This window comes from Myxine glutinosa, chromosome 4 (genome assembly GCF_964187855.1).
Source record: "Myxine glutinosa chromosome 4, kmMyxGlut1.1, whole genome shotgun sequence".
In the NCBI taxonomy this organism is placed as follows: Eukaryota; Metazoa; Chordata; class Myxini; order Myxiniformes; family Myxinidae; genus Myxine; species Myxine glutinosa.
In genome coordinates this window covers 63,025,422-63,038,221 of record NC_136264.1, presented here as the reverse complement: position 1 = coordinate 63,038,221, position 12,800 = coordinate 63,025,422, and the positions used below count along the sequence as shown (strand labels likewise).

At 43.9% G+C, this 12,800-nt stretch overlaps 1 protein-coding gene across 10 annotated transcripts in view; it reads right to left on the bottom strand.

The window, feature by feature from the left end:
* Positions 1–12,800, bottom strand: part of LOC137424696 (uncharacterized) — a 161,786-nt gene that overhangs the window by 82,750 nt on the left and 66,236 nt on the right. The window contains exon 1 of one of the 10 annotated variants that reach the window (XM_068112427.2): positions 6,822–6,941. The exons of the other annotated variants lie outside the window; for them this stretch is intronic. Within the exon in view, the coding sequence (XP_067968528.1) occupies positions 6,822–6,885 (64 nt within the window). The 5' untranslated portion in view covers positions 6,886–6,941. Of the gene's footprint in view, positions 1–6,821; positions 6,942–12,800 lie in introns of those variants that run through there. 10 annotated transcript variants of the gene reach the window in all.

The following is a 12,800-nucleotide window of genomic DNA, read 5'->3' as shown; positions in this document are numbered from 1 at the left end:
GCAGAAAGACGCTAAAAGAAACGTCACCGACTAAAGCACGTGGCGACAACTGCTGGAGAATGCAACTCCATGGGAATGGAGCGGCAGAAACCACACTAATAATAAATAAAGAAATTAAAAGCGAAACCTTTAATATTCACAAACAGAACTAAAACGACACTCGGTAGAGCCTGAAGCTGTGCAGGCATTGAAGAATAAACTGCAGGCATTGAAGAATAAAGTGCAGGCAGTGAAGAATAAAGTGCAGGCAATGAAGAATAAAGTGCAGGCATTGAAGAATAAACTGCAGGCATTGAAGAATAAACTGCAGGCATTGAAGAATAAAGTGCAGGCAGTGAAGAATAAAGTGCAGGCAGTGAAGAATAAAGTGCAGGCAGTGAAGAATAAAGTGCAGGCATTGAAGAATAAACTGCAGGCATTGAAGAATAAAGTGCAGGCAGTGAAGAATAAAGTGCAGGCATTGAAGAATAAACTGCAGGCATTGAAGAATAAACTGCATGCATTGAAGAATAAAGTGCAGGTAGTGAAGAATAAAGTGCAGGCAGTGAAGAATAAAGTGCAGGCAGTGAAGAATAAACTGCAGGCATTGAAGAATAAACTGCATGCATTGAAGAATAAAGTGCAGGCAGTGAAGAATAAAGTGCAGGCAGTGAAGAATAAAGTGCAGGATGTGAAGAATCCGCCAGGCTAAACAGTTTACATTTTGTATCGCACCGATAGGCCGGATTAAGATTCGGACCTGAACCAAAATCTAATCAGCTTGTTCTTGTCACCAACCCAACTCATCCACAAAGTTTTGACACAAGATGTGCACAACTTTTTGAAATATTGTGCTATGTATAGTTTTTGGCCCTATATCTCAATGGTGAAGAAACACTTTTAAAATGAAAAATAAATTCTCATATAAGGATTGGGATGTACCCAAAAACAAAACAATTCTTCTTTGTCTTCCTTGTCATAATTCATCCTTGTCATAATTCATCCTTGTCATAATTCATCCTTGTCATAATTCATCCTTGTCACAATTCATCCTTGTCACACACCCAACCTGTCCACCAAATTTCGTCCAAATCCATCAATAACTTTTTCAGATATCCTGTTCAAACAAACCTCCGTGAAAACAAAAACAAAAACAAAACCTCCGTACACATTCGGTAGCAGAGTAAAAATCATTTTTATATCAAATCAACTTGAGTACGCCAATTAATTATTACTACGCTTCATTATTATTATTATTTTTTTGTATACTGAATCGAGGCTCGTGAAAGAGCTAAAATTGCCACAAATAATCATTTAGCCCTGTTCCCCTTAATTGTCTTAAAACATTACAGCCAGCACACGAAAAATTGAAGGGCGGCGACGTGTTTTGGGGTAAATCGATTATTTATACCTGGCTTTTTGTGTAAAAGTATGTGACTATTATGATTGTAAAGGAAACTGGTCAGGCCAGTCTTTTGGGACTGCCACTGAACATGTAAACCAGTGCTACCTGCCGTGTGGTCGGGTTGTCAGTGCCTAAAGCAACACCCCTCAATGGCTTTGCGAATGGGGAAGGTGACTGTGATACCTTGCCAGGACTAAAAACAACACCTGACAACACCGAGGCACTCGGAAAAATGGTGGTGGGATGACGAAGTTGGAAAGAGGATTGACGAGAAGAGGAAGAAGTTCAAGGAGTGGCAGAAGGCGAAGGGTACGGGGGCAGAAGAGACAGAGCATGAAAGTTATAAGGCAGCCAAGAAGGCTGCAAAGAAAGAGGTAGCAAAGGCGCAGGAGGCATGTCGGAAAATGTTCGGAGAACGCTTCGATTCAGAAGAGGGTCAGAAAGCGTTATTCAGGATTGCAAAGCAGATAGCGAAAGAGAGGTGTGATGTGATAGGTGTGAGTTGCTTGAAGGATGAAGTGGGACAAATCGTTGTGGACCCAGATGGAATTAAAGGAAGATGGAAGAGATATATGGAAAGGCTGTTGAATGCAGAGAATGAATGGGATGGCAACATAGAGAGTAACGCAGTTTTAGGACCGGCAGAGAAGATAACTGAGAAGGAAGGTAATAAAAGCGATAAAAGCAATTAAGAGTAGCAAAGCGGGAAGGCCGACGGGAGTTGTGGGAGATATGTTGAAGGTAGCGGGAAGTTGGGGTGTGAAGAGAATGACAGAGATCTGCAATCTGGTGGTGAAAGAAGGCCGCATTCAAATGGATTGGGAACTGAGTACCCTCGTCCCTCGATACAAGGGGAAAGGTGACCCTATGGACTGTGGCTCATGTCGAGTGATAAAGTTATTGGAGCATGGAATGAAGTTATTGGAAAGGGTGTTGGAGAGGAGGATAAGGAAGAAAGTGAAGATCGACGAAATGCAGTTTGGATTTATGCAGAAGTACATGGAGAAGAGGAAGAAGTTGTTTCTTGGGTTTGTTGATCTGGAGAAAGCATTCGATAGGGTTCCACGCGAAGTAGTGACATGGGCATTGAGGAAGTTAGGAGTGGAGGAATGGTTGATCAGAGTAGTGATGGCAATGTACGAGAGAGCGCGCACAGCTGTAAGGACGAAGGACGGGAACAGTGGTGAGTTTGAGGTGAAGGTGGGAGTGCATCAGGGGTCGGTACTAAGTCCACTACTATTTGTAGCTGTGATGGAGGTGCTGGCTCGGAATGTAAAGGAGGGTTTACCGTGGGAGTTGTTGTATGCAGATGATCTGGTGTTGATTGCAGAAAGTATGGATGGACTGAAGGAGAAGATGAACAAGTGGAAGGAATGTATGGAGACAAAAGGTCTGAATGTGAATATCGGAAAAACAAAGGTGATGGCAAGTGGTAAAGCATGTGGTGAGGTGGACAGAACTGGGAAGTGGCCATGTGCTGTGTGCAGAAACGGTGTCGCAGTGAACTCCATTCAATGTACAATATGCGCTGAGTGGGTTCATCAAAAATGTAGTGGTCTGAGAGGGTCATTAACCAGTGTGGCAGCTACATTCAAGTGTAAGGTGTGCACCGAGGGAGCTGCAGATGGAGGAACTGCTGAGTTGGATCTTGGAGACGGCATGAAGCTGGATGGTGTGAAAACATTTTGTTACCTCGGAGACATGCTGAATGGAGAAGGTGGATCAGACTCGGCAACGGTTGCTGGAGGAAGATGTGCATGGAAGAAGTTTCGGGAACTGAGTGGCGTACTGACGAGGAGGGAATTGTCGTTGAAGCTGAAGGGAAAGGTGTATGCTGCATGTGTGAGAAGTGTTATGATTTATGGGAGCGAGACATGGGTAATGAACGTAGAGCAGCAACGAAGGCTGGAAAGGATGGAAATGCGAATGTTCGGTGGATGTGTGGAGTATTGTTGAGAGAGAGGAAGACAAATGATGAATTGTGAAAGATGATGGGAATAGAGCCTGTGATGGATGCTGTGAAGAGAAACAGGTTGAGATGGTTTGGTCATGTGTTGAGGAAGGATGAAAGTGACTGGGTGAGAAGAGTGATGGAAATGAATGTAGAAGGAAGTAGAGGATGGGGAAGACCGAGAAAGACTTGGCTGAAGGTGGTAGAAGAAGAAATGCGGGCAAGGGGGTTAACAAGGGGTTTATGCAGAAAATAGGGCAAAATGGAGAAGATTGTCATTGGGCCTGCAAGGATAACCCCTGCTCTAGCAGGGAAAATGGCCTTAAAATGCCTGTTGTTGTTGTGTTTGTTACAAATACTGCATTTTGATTACAATACTAAGTTACAATAATAAAATAAGATGCAGCAAAATGCAAGTTATAAAATGCATAAACCAATATAAAGTTATTTCAACTCAAAAAGGCCAGAAGGAAAATATGAAAGGCAATATAAAGTATTGCAATTTAAAATATCAAAATAATTAAGGAGATCAAAACAATCAATGGTGGTAGAGTAGACCTAGAGTGGTGCACAATAAAGGCACCATGAAGTGTAGCAAGAAAACATAAATAAATAAAGCTGTACCAAGCCTCCCCATGAAGTTTAACCAGACCAAAAAAGCCATGGAGGCTGCGACATTGACCGTCTCCCCGACCTCCATCCCACAACTCCGGCGATATCCACAGCGTTTGTGCAGAAAAACACGGAGAAGTCCCATGCATATGCAGCAGAGAACACCAAGGTCCACACGCAGACCAAGCAGTGGGCGGAGGAGCGCAGGAACGAGCACGGTGGTGGGCCCAATGGCGAGCAGATTAAGTCATGAGCAGAGGGAGGGCAGCCATGGCAGGAAGCGAGTGCCAATCTGTGATGCCAAGGCAGATCCAAAACGTCGCCGACAAAACCAAGGAGAAGCATGCAACAGACAGCCAGGTGTGCAACGCAGAGCCAGATGCACAATGGAGAGCCAGGTGCGCAATGGAGGCAGATGCGCAACGGAGAGAGAGCCAGGTGTGCAATGGAGAGCCAGGTGCGCAACGGTGAGTCAGGTATGCAACACAAAGCCAGGTGTGCAGCCAGGAGCCAAATCTGTCGAAATCCAGGGCAGTTCCCGTCTCGCCAGCAGCCCAAAGACTGCACGGGCATGAAGGCAAAATGCAGAGCCAAGAATATGGCACCACTCACGTCTCGCAAGTTTTCAGGCATTCTTCCATCACGATCCTTGCTCAAAACACCCCCGATGAAACCCACCGCCAGAAACCTCCAGGCCACTGGCACCCTATTATGGTTAAACTGCCAAAATCAAGACTCTCTGCTCACCTTCACTCCTTTTTTCTCCTGCCTCTGGAACAAACTCCCTCACTCTCTTCAATCCCACTCCACCCTCCAGGTCTTTAAAACAGCTGTTCACCACCATCTCTTATCTTCCCCCCATCCAAAACCTTGATCTTTTCTACCCCCACTAATTTCACCCCAAATCCACTTTTTTGAAATACCAACTTCTGTCCTGGAAGGCATGGGAGGGAGGTTGCACCTCGGCGGCACCAAAACCATCAGAGGGTCGGTCACTACAGAACCACGTAGGCCTCAGAGGCAGAACCCCAGCACCGAACCGTGTGATGCAGGGAGCTCAAGGTGTCTGGACAGTCATTGTGATTATGAATCCATATTGAAGCATTGGAACTCCCTCATTTGCTAAATTTAAATATACATTAAAATAAACTAAAAGCAAAACTGCAAAACTTAAGGACCCTTTTCACCAAGAGACACGCACGATACCAGCTAATCCTGGTATTAGTTTATTCTGTTTCGAATAAACAATGAACCAACCATACACCGCTTCATTATAGAAACTTTGCAATAATGACAAATGGGTTACAGTGTTGCAATTATATTTACTATATTATGAGTATTAACGCTATTATTATTACGAAAACAATACTACTGTATTAAGAAACCGGGACTAATTTGTCCGAAGCGACCTGAAGATGAACCATGAAGGCATGAGGCCTAAGACCTATAAGAACTGTGTTGTTGGAAGACCCGTAACGCCTATGCTTTCGATAATTGATGGTCGTTCTAACAATCGGTTTGTTTGTGTTTCACACTGAATGACAAACGTCAAGGTAGAGCATGGCGATTGTGATATATGACAGGTTCGACGATATGTTCAGCCTGAACGAAATTGGAATCAAAATGACGGTGTGCAGAGTCAGCCGCCGTACCGCCGTAATGACATCAGATGTAACACATCACCCTGTCATGTGACCAGATCCTCAGCTCTGATTGGTATACGTTTGAGCTTTGAGGGGACATACATACATACATACATACATACGGACAAACACTGTTCTAGACAGCCTTGCCCTATGGGCTACGCTGTAAAAACAATTGTAAAATTGTTGCCGAAACATTTGGACTGGGCATCCTCCATTGTACAAAGTGCTTCCTTGGCACACTTGAACTCGTATCCACCTCCAAGCCCTTCATCCACAGCTTCATGGAGTACTGCTCTCCCCTATGGCCTGTCCCCCTGCCTCACATCTTGCTCAGCTTTATGCCGTGGAAACCAAGGACTTTAGGATTAATCAAATCTCCCGCACTGAAACTGAGTCCTCTCACTTTGCCATCACAGACGGGTCTTTGGCCTTTCTGCCTTATGCCGCCTCCTTTCTGGTCTTGCACCCTGTTTCCGTGCTTTGTCCCCACCTAGATTTCTGCAGGGCTGGTTCACCATCAAACCTCTTCTGGTGAAACAACCTAAATCCAGACTCACTACTCATCTCCACTCATTCGTGCCTCTTTTCCCCAACTGTGGATCCAACCTCCACATGTTCTTCATGTCCTTCAATCTCATACTTCCCTCCAGGTTTTCAAGGCAGTTGTTCACCACCATTTAAGATTATCCCCAATCTAAAACCATGATCATTTCTACCCTTGTTAACCCCATCCCCATGCCTCCTCCTTCCACATTTCCAGTTTTGCCTCCTTGGAGTTTACTTCTGTGTACATGTTTTGTGTCCTGTTTTTGTCTGTTACTCCTGATCCATTCAATGTACTAATTCTCACTCTTCCACCAGCCTCGACTACGTATACCACAAAAAAGTAAGGTATGGCACACACATTTTGGCTGGCATCTCATTTGCATAACTAACGAGATATTCAATTGTAATTACTACTTTTTGTTCATGTGGTCCAGGTCTAAAGGTCCCCACAGGTACCCATTCAAAACATTTAATAATAAAACTGCAGCACTAAATTATATGAATACAACACCTGTCCCATACATTCCTCCGACTTACTAATTATGCAAAAGTATTCATCTAGTCATCACTGTAATTTCCTAAAGTTTATTCAAATGATCACCAAATTTGACACCATCGCTTTAAAATGGTACTGATTTTGTCACATTTCATCAATTTGATACCTAGAGGGATGCACACTCACCTCTGAGCTGTCTAGCCTGGATTTGAATATTGGCCCAGCTATAAACGTCTTCCTGGTGTTCCATATCTAGGGTGAGGCATCAATCAATGTGTGTGCTGTTCCTCAGATGTATGTTACAGTGGGTGTCCTCTCTACCGGCATTATTGTGTGGACGTTAAATCCCACAGTGTCCTTTAAGAAGAGTAGATGAGCTATTGCCGGCACCTTGGCCGAATTCCAAAATCCTGCTATAACCTACAGGGAAGGGGGGGGGGGGGGGGGGGAGGAGAAGGGGGCACTGCATCATTGGCAAAGCTGCTCCAACAACAAACTATGCTACCTACAACCATGTTCTGCATACGAAAGAAAAACCTTCCAGGAAAAAGCTAAAAGTGAACAGAAAGATATTGTCTACTTGCAAGAAAACCTTAGACTCCATTATGAACATCAAGTCAAAGATGAGATGATCGGATCACTTTCTTCAGTCCTTCACATAGCAACAAGTTTTGAACCCATGTTTCTGTAAAATGATTGCTGAGAAAGGTCAGCTGCATCACTCCGACATGGGCCGAAACTAGGTAGGTTCCTTGAAATTAATTGTGTTCCAGCCTAGCCTGGTGTTGGCTTAGTGGTTAGGGTGCTGGTTTGGGAACCCGGTCGATCGATGAATTAATGCCTCCGCTAATTTCACCCCAAATCCACTTTTTTGAAATACCAACTTCTGTCCTGGAAGTCCTTGGTGTCCTTGTGTTTTATACTTCTCCCCCCCCCCCCCCCCCTTCCCACGCCTCCTCCCCCCAAGCCCTCTCCCTCCCACACATCTCCCTGCTCTCAAATGTTATGTTTGTGTGCTTCCCCTTCTCTCCCCATCTTGTCTTCCGCTCCCTCTTTTTATATATTTTGTTTGTCTGGTTGATTTGTTTGTGAAATAAATGTTAGCTCTTTCACGAGCCTCGATTCAGTATCCAAAAAAAAAAAAAAAAATGCCAGGGTGGTTGACTCAGCCTGTCATCCTTCTGAGGTCGGCAAAATTGAGAACCACCTTGCTGGGAAGAATGTGCCGGTGTGTGCCCCAGTTTAGAATAGGTACACCGTATCCCTGCATGTCGTAAGAGGCGACTAATGGGTTGGCGTCAGGAAGGGCATCTGGCCATAAAAACATTGCCTCAAAAAGGGAACCATGATGATTGTCATGGGGACCGCAAGGCTAACCCATGCTCTAGCAGGGAAAATGGCCTTAAAAAGGGATTTTTTGTTGTTGTTGTTGTGTTACAGCCGGAATTTAAAATTGATTAAATTCAGATTTTTTTGCCACTGGAAACAGGACATGACACCCCACAATGTCAAAGTGGTATTTTATTTTTCGAAAATTTTTACATAATAATGAAGAATGAAAAGCTGAAATGTATTGAGTCAATAAGTATTGTCGCATGGACCCTTCAGTTAACACCGGGGCTCGCGGATGGACCAGAACGGATTTACTTGAGGCGACGACCAAACACGGATTCGGCTATAAAACGCGGGTGGAAGAAGGAAAGTGGAAGCTGCGGTAAAAGTGCGTACCTGTGGAAGGCGAACCGACGGCAGCTTCGATCCTGCAGGGAAATTAATCAACTCGAAAAACAAGATTTAATGTACAAAAATAGATTTATTCCATGGAACCCGAAACGATGAAACGTGACGGTAATCAAATAAAGGGCCTAAATTGGGATCCCACACACCTCACTTCAGAAACGAGACACAGGAAGGAATTACCAAAAGAAAAACGTTCGTTATGTAATTGTGAATGTGGTGCGTCCTTATCTGTCCTGTCGTCTTGCGTCTCCAAGCTCCGCTGCACACCACCAGGTCCCTCGCTCCAAACTCCAAAGCACCGCGAAGGCCCGAGCCAACGCCCACTCCAGGCTCCTCGTCGACCGCCCACGAGGTCCGTGCACCACTCTAAGCTCCAGGAGCACCGCTCCAAGCACCACGCAGATGGTGAGCCAATGACCACCAGGACCTCTCAAGACCAAGAAGGACCGCAAGAGCTTCAAACACACCGAGACAGCCAGAAAGCACAAGGGTTCGAGCTGGACGTGCAAGAGGGCCAGAGGGACGTGCTGCGCAAGAGAGAACTGGATGTGCAAGTGGGAAAATGTCGTTCGGCGTGCCCTCATATAACCTGGGCGGTGACCTCAGCCTTGGTGAGCCATCAACCAGCGCCTTCCACCGAACCTTCCAGCTTTGCGCCTCCCGCACTCGTTGGCTGGAGGTTCGCGCCTAACGCGCTGACAAATCACAGGCCTGTAGCGTGGTGATAGCTCGTGTCACTCTATTTTGCTAGGCCTGCCGGAGGTGTAGCTGGCTGCGGCCCATGCGGCGGTGCCCCGAACTGGCCTCTTGCCTGTTCTCTTCCGAAGTCCTCGTCAGGGAAGGGAATTTATTTAATGTTGTACAAAGGGCCTGTCTAAGTGTTTATGTTGGTGTGCATTGCCATAAGGGACAAAGGTTTGATTATCAGGTGTGACACACAGGGGCTGTTATCTTTAATCCCTAACTACCTAGCACACAAACATCCTGGTATGTTCACAGGTATACTCTTACCCGACAAACCGGACTAAAACACAGAACTTATTACAGGTAGATTCCTTATCGTGACAGTCGAAGCATGTTACCTATTCAGATCTACCTGGCTCTAGATATTGCTTTACCCCACCGACATAACAGTATTCAACCCCTTTGCTATGATACTTCAAATTGAGCTCAAGTGCATCCAATTTCCTTTGATCATCCTTCAGATGTCTCTACAACTTAATTCGAGTCCACCTGTGGCCAATTCAATTGATTGGACGTGATTTACAAAAAAAACCACACCTTTTTATATAAGGTACCACAGTTGACAGTGCATATCAGATCAAAAACTCTACCAAAAAATCCAAGGAACTGTCCATAGAACTCCGAGATAGAATTGTGAGGAGGCATCGATCTGGGGAAGGAGAAGATAAAACAATTTCTAGAGTGTTGAAAGTTCCCAAGAGAACTGTGATCTCCATCATCAGGAAATGGAAATAATATGGAACTACTGAGACTCTTCCTAGAGCTGGCCGTCCGACCAAACTGAGCAACCGAGCAAGAAAGACATTGGTCAGAGAGGTGACCAAGAACCCAATGACCACTCTGACAAAACTACAGAGTTCCTTGGCTGAGATGGGAGAACCTGCCAGAAGAACAACAGTCTATGCAGCACTTCACAATTCTAGGCTTTATGGGAGAGTGGCCAGACAGAAGTCACTCCTGAGAAGAAAGCACATGACAGCATGACTGGAGTTTGCAAAAGGCAAGTGAAAAAAAATCAGAACATGGGGCAAAATATTCTGTGGTCTGATGAGATGAAAATTGAGCTCTTGCAAAGCGCTACATCTGGCAGAAACTGAGCTCAGCTCACCGCCTATCGAACAACATCCCTACCGTGAAGAATGGTGGTGGCAGCATCATGCTATAGGGATGCTTTTAAGTGGCAGGGACTGGGAGACTTGTAAGGATATAAGAAACGATGGATGGAGCCAAATACAGGCAAATCCTTGAGAATAACCTGCTTCAGAGTACGAAAGACCTTAGACTGCAGCAAACATTTACGTTCCAACAGGCCAACCCAAGCATACAGCCAAAGTAACAACGGAATGGCTTCAGAACAAGAATGTGAAAGTCCTTGAGTGGATCCGCCCAAGCCCAAACTTGAATCCCATTGAGAATCTGTGGAAACACTTGAATTTAAGATTTCTGTTCACCAAAACTCCCCATTCAACTTAACAGAGTTTGAGCAAATCCACAAGGAAGAATGGGAGAAAATCCCCAAATCCAGATGTGCAAAGCTTATACAGACATACCCATGAAGCCTCGAAGATATAATCGAAGCCAAAGGTGCTGCTACGAAGTATTAGCTTAGGCAGTTGAACTCTTATGTAAACTAGAACGGCACTCAGTCGAGAGCATACCTCCGCCAGGTGAACAGTTTACATTTTGTATCCCAGAGTAGACCAAAACATCACAATACAGAATCACATTTAATCAAAATCATCCTTCCAGAACTTTTTGAGATATCTTGCTATATGTTGTTTTCGGCCCTATCTCCCAATGGTGAAGAATCACTTTAAAAATTCTACTAGCCGGATCCGGATTCGGATCCGGATCTTCACCAAAATTTAATCGATTCTTCCTTGTCACACACACAACCTGTCCACCATGTTTCACCCAAATCCATCCACAACTTTTTGAGATATCTTGTTCACAGACAAACAAACAGACAGACAGGGGTGAAAACCTAACCACCATCCACCTTTGGTGGCGGAGGTAATTAGATATTTCTGTATTTCAATTTTAATTATTTTGTAAGAATTTCTAAAGATAAAGTTGTGCTTTGACATGATGGGGTAGTATGTGTGGATCAGTGACACAAAATCACAACTTAATCCATTTTAAATTCAGGCTGTAACACAACAAAATATGAAAAAAGTCAAGAGGTACAAATACTTTCTGACGGCACTGTATATCAAGTCAGGATAAATTTATTGGACATATAGACAGACGTTCAATTATAGTTTAATTTTATAATCTGGCCCACCAAAGAATATCCCATCTGTTAAGTGTTTGACCAAAACTTTTGAAATCCATGATCTCATACAACGAGATTTCCATCCCAAAATAATGATAGGTAATGAAAACAATGTTCAGGTGAAAAGAGGGTAAACCAAAAGGACAATTGCTATTGTGATTATAATATAAATTGTCATTGCGGCTGTAAAATATAAAAACGGCAACCAGCACATTGTGAATAGATTGAGAATTGCTTTGCAATCCATGTCCCCTCCCAAGTTTCAGTTCAATAGTAGTAAAAACATCCCTTTATTTGGACAGTGTATAAAGCCATGTTCAGTGCCAACAATAATAATAACAAGAAAGAGCAATCAGAGATTGCAAACCCTCACCAGGATGTATTTTCAGTGGATTTTAATGCTTTTGTGTTAAAACAAATATGGCGGCCGAACCACGTGACCAATGACGTCATTTTTTTTTTCTAAACTAATTTATTCCTAGATTATTCCCAAGCAATTTCATCTTGATCGGATGAAGTTTTGTACTTGTCGAATTATGACGTCATAATGGAGGCACCTATGACATCATCATTAACATATTTTATTCCCCATGGAGAGTTCTTTACAATGGGGCCATGTCTCTATTTTTTTCTATTCAGCACTTTCGGAGATATAGAGGTGCAAAGTTTTTCGGTTTTTCCAAGATGGCGACCGAACCACGTGACCGATGACGTCATAATTATCATTAAAAAATTATACAGGTAGAGTTGCACCTATGGTGAAAATTTCCTGTCAATCGGACCAACGGTTGTAGAGAAAATCATATTTATTCTGTGCGGACAAACAAACAAACAAACAAACAGACAAACAAAGACAAACAAACATACAACAAACTCAAATGCAATACCCTCTCTTCAGGCGAGGGTAATAAATACCCCAATGTACATCCATGAAGCAAAAACCTGTGTGAGGCTTGTGTGAATTTATAATACATCGTGGTTATATACCTGGGATCATTCCAATAGCACTGGGCCAACATTCAGGCCTAAGACCTGACACCTGCCAATCTGTGCTGCTTCATTTGGGGGTAGAGTGTGGCCAGCTGTCCAGCCAATGGGTGTAAAGCAATGGGGCGGAGTCAGCTGAAAATTGACCCATGTATAATATGTGATATTTTCTAAGTTCAAAAAGGGCATAACTCCGTGAAAATTGGCAAAACAACCCGAAACGTCTTCTGTAACATCATAATAAAGCCATGTACCAAGTTTCAGTTCAATATGTTAAAGGATATGGGAAAAGTGCAGAAAACCACAGGTGGAATGGACGGACATATAGACAGATGGAGAGCAAACCTACAGCCCCCTCCGGTAGAGGATTAATAAATGGAGCTGTTGAGAAAGCTCTCTGAAAATAATACACCAACAAA